General features: G+C 36.9%; 1 protein-coding gene across 1 annotated transcript; it reads right to left on the minus strand.

Moving 5' to 3' along the window:
• Window positions 1–264: 264 nt before the first annotated feature.
• On the minus strand, window positions 265–1,902 carry LOC118755945 (uncharacterized protein YBL113C-like). Its single transcript, XM_036490737.1, has 2 exons — window positions 1,654–1,902; window positions 265–1,585 (listed from the first exon to the last, which is right to left on the minus strand). Exon 2 carries the CDS (start codon window positions 1,324–1,326, stop codon window positions 265–267), a length of 1,062 nt encoding a protein of 353 aa, XP_036346630.1. The 5' UTR covers window positions 1,327–1,585; window positions 1,654–1,902.
• Window positions 1,903–15,693: the final 13,791 nt, after the last annotated feature.

The following is a 15,693-nucleotide window of genomic DNA, read 5'->3' on the forward strand; positions in this document are numbered from 1 at the left end:
TGTGACAATCTCGGGTAGAGTGACCATAGTTCAAACAACTAAAACAAAGTCGATGTCGTCTGACCATAGACCAACGATCTGCTAAGCTCGCATCTAAAAATCGCTTGCACTCAAATGTTTTATGCTTTGCGCTACATACTGAACACTTAAGGGTACTTGTGACGTTGAATTTCAGCGACATGGAAAACTGGTCGACGTCGAGGTTCTCGTGGCTCATTATCTAGCGCAACAGAAATTAAGGCGGCGATTTCTGAAAGCCAGTCACTAAAATGTTGAATGTTTGGATATATATAAACGCTCGTTATTTTCAAAATGTGAATTACCATAGGCGGCAGTCGACTCGACGTAAGCTGTGTAAAATATTGGCCAGTCTTCCGGCTGACCAAAAAACTCCGGAAGATCAATCAGTTTTCTATGTGCGATTGTAGAACCAAAAACGTTTATTTGATTATTTGCTGCTCTTTGCAGTTGTATAGCAGAATCTACCGAATTAGGAGTTGGCGAACTGGCATAAGGTGACGCGCGGTTATTTAAACTTGGAGCAAATGTCGTTGGATGCGTGTACACTGGTTCCGTAAACATATTTTGTTGCAAGGCGTTAGGCGACATGTTGCTATCATGTTGCTGTATATGCGCAACGGTATTCACTTGGCTCGAAATTGTTGTTGTTGGCCTGGCGCAACTTTCGATGGTCTGTGTAACTGGAGCAGCCGAAAAAACGTTATTTTGCCTAGCTGTTAATTTCCTATCTTTTCCCAACTCTGATTTTGCTAACCTAACTTCTGCTTCTTTAAGTTGGCGCTGTAAAATTTCTATTTGGTTCTGCATACAAATAAGAATGCTTTCTACCGAATGCGACTGTACTGTTGGAGAAGCTGATCCTGGATTGGCGCCGCTAACTTCGGCAGGTGGCACTGTGGAAAGGGCAATTGATCTACCGGCGACGCTACTACCGTTTGTGGAACAAGCATTTGATTCCACGTGAGCTTTACGTGTTTGCTGAGCAGGCAAATTTTGTTGCACGGAATTGGGCTGTGCAGGATTGTTCAGCAACTCTATGCGTGGTGTTTTCGTGGTGGTGGCAGAGGGCATATGCAAAGTATGTACAAGGCTTACCTGTGGGGTTGATGACTGGTGTTGCGACGGGGCAGCGACAGAGGCAGAAGAGCTGCTCATGGCTATTGTGGTGGTACCCGATGACTTTGCGGCGGTTGCAGATGCGTTGGAAGGAGTAGATTTAGTTTCCGTCGACGAGGCGGCAACTTCGTTTCCTGGTGCACTCGTGTTTGGCATATTTCTGGGACTCCGGCGTGGTGGAGTGCCCATTCGCCTCACTTTGAAACAGATCCTTTAATCGCTGAACAAAAACGAAAAGGCGCAAAATGGCGCGCTTCGACAGTCTCTTTAGGCTTTGGCACAAAAAACGGCAATTACAAAATGGCGGCAAATTCGCGGAATTATAAGATTGCGAAATAAAATTGTCATTTGCCGAGGGCTCCCGAATTTAATCTTCCGTAAAATGAAAAGGCGACGTTTACGGTTTAGCACAGAAATGTGATGGATACAAAAATGGAGATATTTATTTCTAAAAGGCGAATACGTACATATATGTGGTTAATAAATCACAAATTACATTTATAAAAGTTTACTCACCGCAGTTTTCTCGACCTCCTTCTTCAGCAAATGACAAAATTCTAGTGATGGCAATCGCAAATCGAAATGAAGTTAAAGTAATAAAAGGACTGAAGAAGTAGGAGCGAGAAAATGGGTGAGTTCACAAAGGTACGCAATAAAGTCGAATGGGTGAGTTCACAGATGTACACAATAAAGTCGAATGGGTGAATTCACAATCAATGATCATTTTATTACAATAGTATTTAACAACTTGTAACATGTGTTGTTTATCCTCCTCAGTTTTGGACAAAATCCTATTGTACTCTTCTACAAGTTTAACTCCTCTCTCTGCCGTGTCATTTACCACTTTTAAATGCTTTATCCTATTAACAACTGTTATATAACTTCCATTTATTGCCCAACAGTTAAGGTTTGTATAAATAAACTTTTTTTTATTGAAAACCGATCAAAAAATGCTAAACTCCTTTTATTTATAAAGTGATCTTCATAATTACTTAATACTTTTTCTTTACTCCCTTTAAAAAAAAATAAACTTTTTTCCTTCAAAGTAATCGTCTTTCCTAAAGCTGAAACCATGATACAAATATTTAAAGGTAAAACCGCTCGCTCAAGCCGTCGGCCATAATATATTTTTTGAAGCTTGTCTACTTTATAAAATTGAAATTTTCACAGCAACTCAAATGCCAAACAAAAGAAAACGAAAAGCAAATAGATGAAAATATTCAAATTTTCTTTTATTTGAGACAGAAAGTGAGAATATATTTGTGAGATTGAAAATTTGAAAACATTTTTGTTATGTTAGCAAACTTCAAATATGTTCAGGCTGCCTCTCAGCGGTTTTACCTTCAAATTTTTGTATCATGGCTGAAACCATTTTTTACTTTCTTTCATTTGAAAATTTTTCATCAAATAAGATGTCTGGGAAGTTGGCATACGGTATGACGCAAAACGACAAAAAAAGTTGTTTTGAGTAGCCTTCCAATAGTTCTAGAGTTCTTTAAAAAGAAAGAAAAAGTTCTGGATATTTTGACAAAAAAAAATTGTTTCAAAAATTGTGTATGCCAGATTCACAAAGGGGAAACAAAAAGTTCTGAAAAATTACGGCGAAAAAAAAGTTTTTGGAAAAAGTCGAAAAATTTAAATTTTTGAAAAAATATAAATTAAATCTGTTCTGAGTAGCTGTTCAAAAGTTCGACAGTTCCTGAGAAGGACAAGGGAAGTTCTGCAAAATTACGCCGAAAAAAAAAATTTTTCGAAAAAGTCGAAGAAGTTAAATTTAAAAAAATTTAAATTTTAACTGTTCTGAGTAGCCATTCAAAAGTTCTAGAGTTCCTGAAAAGGAAAAACAAAGTTCTCCAAAATTACGCTGAAAAACATTTTTTTCGAAAAAGTAAAATAAGTTAAATTTTGAAAAATAAAAATAAAATTATACTGCTCTCAGTAGTTTTCCAAAAGTTCTAGAGTTCCTGAGAAGGAAAAAAGGTAGTTCTGCAAAGTTACGCCGAGATACTTTTCGAAAAAGTCAAAAAAGTTAAATTTTGAAAAAAAACTAATTAAAACTGTTCTGAGAAGCTTTTCAAAAGTTCTAGAGTTCCTGAGAAGGAAAAAGAAAGTTCTGCAAAATAACGCCGACAAAACATTTTTTCGAAAAAGTCAAAAAAGTTATATTTAAAAAAAATTTAAACTGTTTTGAGTCGCTTTTCAAAAGTTCTAGAGCTCATGAGAAGGAAAAAGAAAGTTCTGTAAAATCACGCCGAAAAACAATTTTTTTTTGAAAAAATCGAAAAAATTCAGAATTAAAAAAAGTAAAACTGATCTGAGTAGCTTTTCAAAAATTCTAGAGTTCATGAGAAGGAAAAAGAAAGTTCTGCAAAATTACGTCGAAAAACATTTTTTTCAAAAAAGTTCAAAAAGCAAAATTTTTTAAAAACTTTAAATTTAAAACTGTTCTGAGTAGCTTTTCAAAAGTTCTAGAGCTCCTGAAAAGGCAAAAGAAAGTTCTGCAAAATTACGCCGAAGAAAATTTTTTTTTTCACACTGGCCGAAAAAGTTTAATGTTTGAAACAAATAAAAATTAAAAGAGTTCTGAGTAGCTTTTCAATAGTTCTACAGTTTCTGAGGAGGAAAGAGGTAGTTATACAAAGTTACGCCGAAATATTTTTTTTTTTTTGAAAAAGCCATAAAATAAAATTTTGAAAAAAATTAAACTGTTCTGCGAAGCTTTTCAAAAACTCTAGAGTTTCTGAGAAGGAAACAGGAAGTTCTGCAAAATCACGCCGAAAAAAAACTTTTTTTTTGAAAAAGTCGAAAAAGTTCAATTTAAAAAAAATAAAATTTAGGTCTGTTATGAATTGCTTTTTAAAAGTTCTAGAGTTCCTTGGAAGGAAAAAGAAAGTTCTGCAAAATTACGCAGAAAAGAAATTTTTTCGAATGTTACATGTTTGAAAGAAAAAATTAAAAATGTTCTGAGTAGCTTTTCAATAGTTCTAGAGTTCCTGAAAAGAAAAAAGGAAGTTCTGCAAAATTACGCCGAAAAAATATTTTTTTCGAGAAAGTAATGACTTTTGCTAAAATCTCAAAATCAAAAGTTACATTCTTGAAAAAAAAAAATTAAAACTGTTCTGAGTAGCATTTCAATGCTTCTAGAGTTCCAAAAAAAAAGGAAAAAGAAAGCTCTGCAATGTTAAGCCGGAAAAACAAATTTTTCGAAAAAGTCAAAAAAGTTTCATTTTCAATCTCATAAATTATAATGACTTTTTGCTAAAATTTCAAAATCAAAAGTTATCAAAACAAATTCTATGGGAATGAGAAATATTAATTTCTACTTTTTAGTCCATTTATAAAAGTGTGGTATATTAAAAAGTTTTTTTTTGTTTTATTTATTTTCTACTTTGTAGTCTTGTCTGTATAAAATTTTGCAATAGATACATATATTAAAATAATTCAACGGTATTAATAGATTGGTGCTTATACATATTAATGCGACACTCTCAACGTCCCAAAACGGCCACTGGAGCTCAAATCAACCAACTGGACCCAAAATGGTACGAAAGTGATAAGTTTCGGACTAGCCCCAAACTATTTCACAGCTAGTAACCAACTGGTCCCCAAAGACTAGTTACCAACTGGGACTAAACTGGTTACTAACTGGGACTAAACTGGTTACCAACTGGGCCCCCCCGTACCCCAAGTGGTTCCCAAGTCACTCCACCAAATTCACCCACTGACACAAACACAATGTGTTCGTCTCTGTCTAGCCCTTCGAAATTTTTTGCTGGGCTATGCGTTGCATCTTCGTCAATTTTACCACTACCGAAACCAAAGATGTATATGTTACCGGAAAAACTAGTTTTGACTAGGCTAAACTAGATCAGGCGCCACAGTATTTTTGAGCAGAACTGCTTTCTGCGTAAGCGGCCTTCGGCCGCGCTTCAAAAAAATAACCCTCATCAGTCCAACTCCAACTACGTAGTCAGTGTTGCCGCGCCGTCTCAAGAAAATGTATCACTGACCAAGCCAAAAAAGTATCCAAATGTATCCAGTTTTCTTTTTTTACGTATATATCTCATAATTTTCAAGAAAAAGACATAATTTAACCCATCCTAAGGACTTGGAATACATGTATATATGTTTTTATTTTTCATAAAATCAAACATTTGTAATTTCAATTTATAAAGTACACTTTTTGTGCATAAGTATTTTATAAAGTAAGTATAATAAATAGTAAGTACACTCCCAGCAATGGGTTGTGCGCTGGGCTTGGGACCCGCCACGTAAAAACCACTTCCAGTGAAGAAGCAAGGCAAAGCCTCGGATGAGACCCCCCCTTATGATGACGACCACGGCAAACGTTTAAAGGACTACGATTTGAGGGCATGCACCTGGAATGCCCGGACCCTTAATGGGGAAGGTGCCTCTGCCCGGCTGGTTGATGTCCTCGTAAGGACAAAAGCTGACATCACCGCCATCCAAGAAATGCGTTGGACGGGGCAAGGCAAACAATGTCTGGGGCCTTGCGACGTCTACTACAGCTGCCATGTAAAGGAGCGCAAATTCGGTGTTGGATTTGTGGTGGGAGAGAGACTCCGTCGCCGAGTACTGTCGTTCACCCCGGTGGACGAGCGTCTAGCCACAATCCGCATCAAAGCGAGATTCTTCAACATCTCGCTCATCTGCGCCCATGCCCCGACGGAAGAGAAGGATGAGGCATCCAAGGATCTCTTCTATGAGCGCTTGGAGCGCACGTACGAGCGCTGCCCCCGTCATGATATCAAAATCGTGTTTGGCGACTTCAATGCCAGGGTGGGCAAGGAAGGGATCTTTGGAACCACCGTCGGAAAATTCAGCCTCCACGACGAAACGTCTGACAACGGATTGAGGCTGATCGACTTCGCCGGGGGCCGAAACATGGTAGTACGCAGTACTAGGTTCAAGCACAAAAAGATACATCAAGCTACGTGGCTGTCTCCGGATCGAAAAACGAGAAACCAAATCGATCATGTGGTGATAGACGGAAGGCACGCTTCCAGTGTTTTAGACGTACGCACACTCCGAGGCCCAAACATCGACTCGGACCACTATCTTGTTGCAGCCAATACGCACCCGCCTCTGTGCAGCAAAAACTGTGCGCCCAAATATGCAAGGAAAGCTTAACGTCGAAAAGCTGCAATCACAACAGACAGCCAGCGCTTTCGCTACTCGACTCTCACACCTGCTCTCAGAGAGCACTCTTCAACAAACCGACATATGCGAGCAGTGGAACCACATTCCCCGCTCATTAAGTACCGCCGCCGAAGAAGTAGTCGGATTTCAGCGAGCCCGAAAGAACAACTGGTACGATGAGGAGTGTCAGGAAGCTGCAGAGAAAAAAGATGCCGCCTACAGGGCCACGCTGTGATCGGGCACACCGCGCGCTATGTGGGACCGCTATAGTGATCTGAAGAGGGAAGCGAGACGTATTTGCCGCAACAAGAAGAGAGAGGCCGACATACGTGAGTGCGAAGAGCTTGAAATGCTGGCCGACAGGAGGAATGCCCGAAAATTTTACCAGAGAGTTAGGCGACTTACGGAAGGTTTAAAGACCGGGGCGCACTCCTGTAAGAACAATAATGGCGACCTAGTAACCGATGTCCAGAGCGTACTTAAATTATAGAGGGTAGCAGCACGGAAAGTTGTGGAGAAGAAGAACCCGAGCCCGCAGTCGATGATGACGGAGTCGACGTTCCACCGCCTGACTATGACGAGGTACGTATAGCAATAACGCGGCTGAAAAACAACAAAGCCGCTGGAGCTGACAGCCTGCCAGCTGAGCTTTTCAAGTACGGCGGCGAGGAGTTAATAAGGTGCATGCATCAACTCTTGTGCAGAATATGGTCAGATGAACGCATGCCCGACGACTGGAATTTAAGTGTGCTCTGCCCAATCCACAAGAAAGGTGACCCCGCCATTCGCGCTAACTACCGCGGGATCAGCCTTCTAAGCATAGGTTACAAGGTCTTATCGAGCGTATTGTGTGAAAGACTGAAGCCCACCGTCAATGAACTGATTGGGCCTTATCAGTGTGTCTTTAGACCTGGCAAATCCACCATAGACCAGGTATTCACAATACGCCAAATCTTGGAAAAGACCCGCGAGAAAAGGATCGACACTCACCACCTATTTGTCGACTTTAAAGCCGCTTTTGACAGCACTAAAAGGAGTTGCCTATACGCCGCTATGTCTGAATTTGGCATCCCCTAAAACTCACACGGCTGTGTAAAATGACGTTGAGCAATACCAACAGCTCCGTCAGAATTGGAAAAGACCTCTCTGAGCCGTTCGCCACAAAACGGGGTTTCAGACAGGGCGACTCCCTTTCATGTGACTTCTTTAATCTGATGTTGGAGAAGATAATAAGAGCTGCAGAACTGAACCGCTCAGTAACAATTTACTATAAGAGCGTGCAATTGCTGGCTTATGCCGATGACATCGACATCATCGCTAACAAAAACCGCGAAGTCTGTTCTGCCTTTTCCACGTTGGATAGGGAAGCAAAGCGAATGGGTCTGGTGGTAAACGAGGACAAGACGAAGTATCTCCTGTCATCAAACAAACAGTCAGTACATTCGCGCCTTGGCACCCACGTCACTGTTGACAGTTACAATTTCGAGAAATTAGAGAATTTCGTTTACTTGGGAACCAGCATTAACACCGATAATAATGTCAGCATTAAAATCCAACGTAGAATCACTCTTGCCAACAAGTGCTACTTTGGACTGAGTAGGCAATTCAGGAGTAAAGTCCTCTCTCGACGTACGAAAACCGCGCTCTATAAGTCACTCATCATGCCCGTGCTGGTATATGGCGCAGAAGCATGGACAATGACAACATCCGATGAGGCGGCTCTTGGAGTGTTTGAGAGAAAGATTTTGCGGAAGATTTACGGGCCTTTACGCGTTGGCGACGGCGAGTACCGCAGACGATGGAACGATGAGCTGTATGAGCTTTTGTGCAAATTTTCACACATTAAAAGAGAAAACTGGTTACCTCTCTTAATATGCGCAAACAGAACAAAAGTTTTTAGAGTGTATTTAAAGCCTTTTCAGTAAAATTCATACAAATTTCCTTAAATAAATCAAATTTAGTTTTTAACAGTGTATTTTAAACTACATTGAGATCTTCTCTCTTTTTAAATTAACAAATGAAAATATGTGATATGAAAGAGATTACTACAGAAAAAGTATATATTTACTTTATATATATGTATATTAAGATCTTGCTTCAAGCATCCTTTTTAGCTAATTAAAACAATTGCGCTTATACCTATTTTGGTGAGATCTCTTCATATGTTCATTGCTTCGTTCACAAAAATAAAATGCTTTAATTTCACGCTTAAGTAGCGATTTTTAATACATTTAGAAAACGTAATGCTCTCTACCATCTTTAATGAAAACCGATTTTTGAACCAAAAAAAACTTTATAGAAAATATAAAATTTTGGCCTATTTAAAAAAGTATCACCATTAATACTGATCGGAAAAAATAAGTATCTCGCAAAAATTCGCCTGAAAATGTATCCAATTGGATCTATCCAGTCTCTAGTATCTAGTCCACAATATTGTTGCGTCCAACTTGATTTCGCGTTAGACGGATATATCGGATCTAGATAAAACTAGTTGCGCCCAGGAAAATCTAGTTTGTCCTAAGATAGGGTTTTGCCGCTAACATATACACATCAATAATTCAACGAAATTCTGATACATAACAGCCGCACTCAGAAACGTTTCTTAAATTAGCTCAAACGGGCACTTAACTAATGATCGTTAAATCTGTTAATTAATGTTTCCTCTCAGAGTTAAAAATTATGAAATACTAAATTTAAGTATGACCCCATTTGCGGCCCTTTATTTTTGTGGCATCACTAACTTTTTTCGTTCAGTTTGAAATAAAATATAAAAATAATGCCATTCGAGAGATCCGAGTTCGAGTGCTAGGGCAGGACCATTTTTTTTCCTTTTTTTATTTATTTTTTTTTCTTGTTCAATTTTTATAAACTGTCCTTATTGAATTTTTTTTGCTTTTTTGATCTAATTTTCTTTTGATTTATAGATTTTGTTGCTTAAAAAAGGAAACAATTTTTTTTAATTAAATTAAATTTTTAGAAACTGTGCTAAAAGCCAAACAAGACCAATAACAGGCCAATTCTGGCATCTGTCTTTCAACTCACCTCAGTCTTTCGAGAGACAACTATCGTGAAAGCTCTTTTCTGTATTTCGAATGAGTAATTGAAAGATGTGCTAATAGTGTTATTATATTTCGATGGCTGAGTGGAAGATCGACCTATCTCGGCAGCCAGTTCGAAAACGCCCTTTTTCAGAAAATTTTTGAACAATGCTCTATCTCAGAAAACTTTTCAAGAACGCCCTACTTCAGAATTTGATTGAAAAACGCCCTATCTCGGAATTTAGTTGAAGAACGCCCTATCTCAGTTGCCGATTCAAAATCGCCCTATTTCAGCTTATTTTCAATGTATTTTCGTTTGAAATAGAGCGTTTTTGAACCGAATTCTGAGATAGGACGTTATTCAACCAAATTCTTAGATAGACTGTTTTTCGATCAAATTCCGAAATAGGGCGTTTTCAATCAAATTCTGAAGTAGGGCGTTCTTGAAAAGTTTTCTGAGATAGGGCGTTTTTGAACTGGCTGCCGAGATAGGTCGATCTTCCACTCAGCCATCGATTTATCGTTTAGAAATAAGTTTTCTAAAAACTAAACGAAATGAAAAAAATAATTTGTTAGAATAGGAAAAACTAAAAATTTGAGAAACAGAAACTAAAAGAAAAGAAGATGAATCAATAAAGTTTCCAAACGTTAAATAAAATAAAAAATATGAATTTTTTAAGCAATAAAACTTAAAAAAAAATTGTATTAAAAAAATTTGTTTCCGAGGATTGAACTCGGATCTCTTGAATGACACGAAAGTGCTCTGCTCCCTGTGGGCCATTTCCACTGTTACAGCAACGTTATCGAAATTGAAATTTATTGAAAACAAACAATAAAATTCAAAATCATTCGTTAAAAAGTTAAGTAAAGGTTTTTGTTTACTTAACTTTAATGTACATTAAAAGCTGTTAATGAATCATAAACTGACTCCGAGAGGGAATTTTTTTAAATCGTTACTGAGGGACTCCTTAAGTAATCATTAAACGACTCTGAATGCGGCTGTAAGTATTGTATTTTATCACACTTCATTTATAATTCTCTTTCGACATATGCACATGCATATATGCGTATATATACGTATGTACATATATGCATACATACATAAGAGCACCAATTAATTTCATTTAAAGAAATGGCGTGTTGTCCATTTCCGCTGTAGCGTATGTAGTGCATATTTTTAGGCGCAATATTTAGCTACTTCCGGCAAGGCGACATCTACCTCTCGTGTCTATTGCATGGTCTTTGATAAGATACCTACCGACGAGGTTGATATCTAGACTTCTTTATAGGATATTTGCAAAGCAAAGGTATTATAGCTATAATAGGTGTCTGGACATACAACATTGTAAGTTGAGAAAAGCGTTGTTAAAAGGAAGTTCTGCAAAATTACTCCGAAAAACATCTTTTTCGAAAAATTAAAAATAAATAAATTTTGAAAAAAAAAATTTAATTTAAACTGTTCTGAGAAGCTTTTCAATAGTTCTAGAGTTCCTGAAAAAAGAGTTCTGCAAAATTACGCCGAAAAACATTTTCTATCGAAAAAGTCGAAGAAGTTACATTTTTGAGAAAAAACTAAAAACTAAAACTGTTCTGAGTAGCTTTTCAATAGTTCAAGAGCTTCTGAGAAGGAAAACAAGTTCTGCAAAATTATGCCGAAAAACATGTTTTCGAAAATGTCGAAAAAGTTAAATTTTTGAGAAAAAATAAAAATTAAACCTGTTATAAGTAGTAGAGTTCCTGAGAAGGAAAAAGAAAGATCTGCAAAATTACGCGGAAAAACATTTTTTTCGAAAAAGTCGAAAAAGTTAAATTTTTGGAAAAAGTAAATTAGATCTGTTCTGAGCAGCTTTTCAATAGTTGTGGAGTTCCTGAGAAGGAAAAAGAGTCTGCAAAATTACGTAAAAAAACATTTTTTCGAAAAAGTTCAATTTTTGAAAAAAATAACAATTAAGTGTTCTGATTAGCGTTTCAATAGTTCTAGAGTGCCTGAGAAGGAAACAGGAAGTTCTGCAAAATTATGTTGACAAAAACATTAAAAAAAAAAGTCGAAATAAGAAAAATTTCGGGTATGGAGTTTTGTAGCTCATTAAATTCCAGTCTAATAAAATGTAAGCTTCAAATAGCTAAAAACTACCGTCGATTTTTGAATTTTTTTTTGTGTTTCATATAGCGCATTAATTTAGGGTAATTTCTAGCTTTTTTATACTTGCACTATATTCGGTTAGATTTAGTAAGCTACAAAACTGCATTCCCAAAAATTTTCCAAAAATTCTGATTACAAATTTTGAAAGTTCAATGAACATTTTTTGAAGTTTGATTAAATTTTTGTGATATTTGTGAAAGCTTTGAAAATGTTTTTCTCATGTGGTTTCTGTTATAGATTGAATTATACATATTATAAATGAAAATTATTAAAAATAAATAAATAAACATACTTAAGTTGCAAACAACATCTATTTGAATTTTGGTGCTAAATCTTTGAGCATAGCTGTATACCCTGCAGAAAAAATTTTCAATTGATAAAAAATAACCTACTTGCAGTTAGCTTTTTTGCGGTATTTCTATAAAATATATAACTTGTGGTTAGCTACAAAAGCTAACTTGAAACAAGTGGACAAGTAATGCAGGAGTAAAGCTCGAGATTGTTTTCTTTAAACGCGTTTCTATTTAAATATCCTGCACTTCGCAAATACTTTTCCGAATTGAGTACAAATAAAAGGGGGATCGAAATTTCATATTATCATTTTGAAGTTATGTCTGACGTAGTTCTAATATGGGACCACCTACAGCAAAATATAGAAACAAATGTGAAATGTTATAAAATAAATAAAGTAAATGAAAAATAAATAATATGATATTTTATGTCCAAAAGTAGTTAGTTACAAGTTAGTTGCATCAAATGCAGAGGTAACCACCCTTGACTACATCTAATGCAGAGGTAAACCACCCTTGACTATTTCGCGGCCATCGCCATAGAAATATAGTTAGCTTTCGTCAAAGAAAATATAGAGATAATAAGTGACTTAAAGCTCCTTCCAAATCAACTTAAAGTTAGCTTATAGTTAGACACATTTCCTGCAGGGTATGTATAAGAAAATGTTCAAGACCATAAAAAATTAAAATTATCAGAATTCAACGACAACTTTTACCCTCTTCAACATTCTTTTTGTTGCTAAATTAAATTGGCTACAGAACTGCGTACTCACAATGTTTATAAAAAATTAGATTCAAAAGTTCAAAATTAAGTCAAAACTAAAATAAATGACATAGTAACATTTTTGGGAGGAAAAAAAATTTAAACATTTTTGGGAGGAAAAAAAATTTAAACATCTCGTTGTAAAAATATTTAGAACTCTTAAAATATGTAAATGTCATTCAGACTGTATCATTTATATATGTATATGCTCCTAAAAATGTATTTTAAGCGCTTAAAATATGCCAATAAATTCTAAGTATATGCTCCACAAAATGCTTTTAAAATCATTATAGGCCATAAGATATGCTTTTAAATTTCGTTTATGTACGTTATGTGATTGCCCACAAATGCCTTTAACTTTATTTACAGTACCTAAAATGTTCTAAATTTCATAATAGTGCATATACATAAATGTTTATGTTTCATAGCACTGCACGGCAAAATCAACTTTTTTTCTGGGTATTGGACCAAACCAATTTTTTAAGAGATTGAGTCATAGGTAAAAAAGTGTGTTCAAGTGACTTTCGCCCACTTGAAGAATGTATCACGGCGCATCTTCAATCACACAAGCATCCCTGTGGAAATGGTCAAGAAACGTATCCCTGCTTTCATTTCCTATTGGAACTTCCAATTGGTATCCGGCCTTCTTATCTTCATAGCAGCCAACCTTATATCATCGATCATCGTGACGGAGCCACCAGATTCATACGTGGGAAACATAACCATCACCGATCATCTTTACCATCACCAAAAATACATAAGTATCTCCATTAAATTCATTACATATAAAAGTAATTACATGTCAAACCGTTCGGACGTGTTTGCTATTCGCTCTGCAAAGTCTTTTACTGGTGTATCTATAAACTTTCATCAAAGCATACAATCTTTAGTGGAGATAGTGACTCTAAGCATGTAATTAAAATTGGCGTAAATATAAATTATTAAAAATGCCGTGCGTGTGTAAATTAAAAGTGGACCGTACTCAGTCGAAGGTGCAGTGTACAGACTGTAAAGAGCTATTTCATTTAAAGTGTGTTGGTATTTTGCAAAGTGATCTCGACTTTTTGATTGCATCCAACAAACCTTTCTTTTGCAATGCTTGTGCTGCTGAGCGCCGTGCATCTCTTCGCGCATCATCACCAGCTGTTAATTTTAATGAGACAGCTTCTTCTAACATGAACTCTGAATCACAAAAACAAAAACCCATTGTAACCTCTACTCCACAAGACAATTATCAAACAGTGGTCAAAGAACTTATAGCTATGAGAGGGGAGAATGCTCGTGTGCTCTCGTTGTTGACTACTATTTCTGATGATAATAAACAACTGTCAAATAAACTTGATGCTCTTCATGCTGAAATTAATTTACGGCAAACTAATCTTCATAACAAAGACGCTGTAATATCTTCGTTAACATCCGAACTAAAAGACCTGCGATGCGTTGTCAGTGACTTGCATAAATTGATCACAAACTGCTTTGTTGATGTAAACAAATACAAATAGGTGGCTGATACAGTTAAACAATCTCTCTCTTGCTCTTCATATTCATCCACTGTCGTCAATGCAAATGATTCAATAATCAAAGCTGCTGCCGCTGCTGACTCTCGGTCAACCTCGAACGCTGTTGTTACTAACCAAGGCGAATTTATACAAGGTGGTGTTGATGGCGAATTTAGATTTTCGCCGAGGTACGTTTTAATGTCAAAATGATGTGTTTGTTGTAAAATGAATTCGCCTTGTTTACAACAAACACATCATTTCGACATTCAGTAGTACCGCGGCGAAAATTTAATTCGCCATCAACACCACCTTGTATAAATTCGCCTTGTTACTAACGTTGCTAGTCAATCGCTCTTGTGCTCTTCGCTTTCGCCTTCTTCTGTTGGCAATGCACAAGACTTATATTCTAATATGCCTACTACTGATGCTTCGATCTGTATAGCAGCTGGTGCTGCAGTCACAAACGTTGAGAATATGAACTTGACTTCGAGTGCCTCTGTTGTTGCGCCGCATCTGCTGCCCACTAAGCCTACTGCTACTACCTCTCTCACACACACTAAAACTGCATCACCGATAACTTTTGCTAGGGTGGTTGCGCTTAATTCAGGCTCGTCAACTTTACAGCCTACTCATGGAGGCTTGCCAGGTGCTCCAAATGTGCCAAATGCCCTTATGCCCGATAGGAATCAAGTTCCAGAGTGGAGAACAGTTGGGAGAAGCAACCGGAAAAATTCTAGACAGCCTCTAGTTATTGGGGCGAACAACAATGGTGAATTAAGCGTAGTATCGAGTATGAAGTGGCTGCATGTCTCGTCATTTTCGCCAAATGTGTCTGAAGATGATATTTTAAGTTATGTGTCGAAACATGCTGATATTAGCAAGGCATATCTGGCATGTTTCATGCTTGTCAAAAAGGATGCCAATGTGGCCGATCTTAAAAAAATAAATTTCAAACTGGGAGTATCAGACTCATATTATAATAGGGTAGTCAATGCGAATATCTGGCCAGTTAACGTAAAAGTTCGACCCTTCCGTTTTTTTCCAAAAGAAGGCGTAATTCAACAAAGATCAATAACAGCATCTGCAAATATCGAAGCCTACCCTAAGCCTCTCAGCATCTATTACCAAAATGTTTCTGGGCTTAGAACTAAGTCTAAAAACTTGTACGAATTAAGTTCACATTTGGACTATGACGTATTTGTTCTGGTCGAAACCTGGCTAAATGCTGATTTTTATGACAGTGAATTTTTTGATCCTAACATTTACAATGTCTATCGAAAGGATCGGGATGCCATAAAAACTGGACTTGCTCGTGGTGGTGGTCCTTTAATTGCTGTTCAGCGGAAACATCGTTCGTCGCTTCTTTCACTGCAGAATGGGGATTCACTACTAGATCAACCATGTGTATGCGTGAATGGTTCTTCAACACTTATTATTAGTGCATCCTATATTCCGCCAAGTAGTACAGATACTTTGTATAAAGCGCATATAGATAACCTTGTGGACTTAGTATATAAGCGATCAAACTGCAATTTTTGTATTTTAGGCGATTTTAACCTAGGTAATATGGACTGGGCACCTGTGGATGACAGCACAGCTTTGTATCCAAATAATAATAACAGTTTCTCTGAAACATATGTTGTAGACAATCTATTAAGCTTGA

This window comes from Rhagoletis pomonella, unplaced genomic scaffold (genome assembly GCF_013731165.1).
Source record: "Rhagoletis pomonella isolate Grant_MI unplaced genomic scaffold, Rhpom_1.0 Rhpom_scaffold_00002, whole genome shotgun sequence".
NCBI lineage: Eukaryota > Metazoa > Arthropoda > Insecta > Diptera > Tephritidae > Rhagoletis > Rhagoletis pomonella.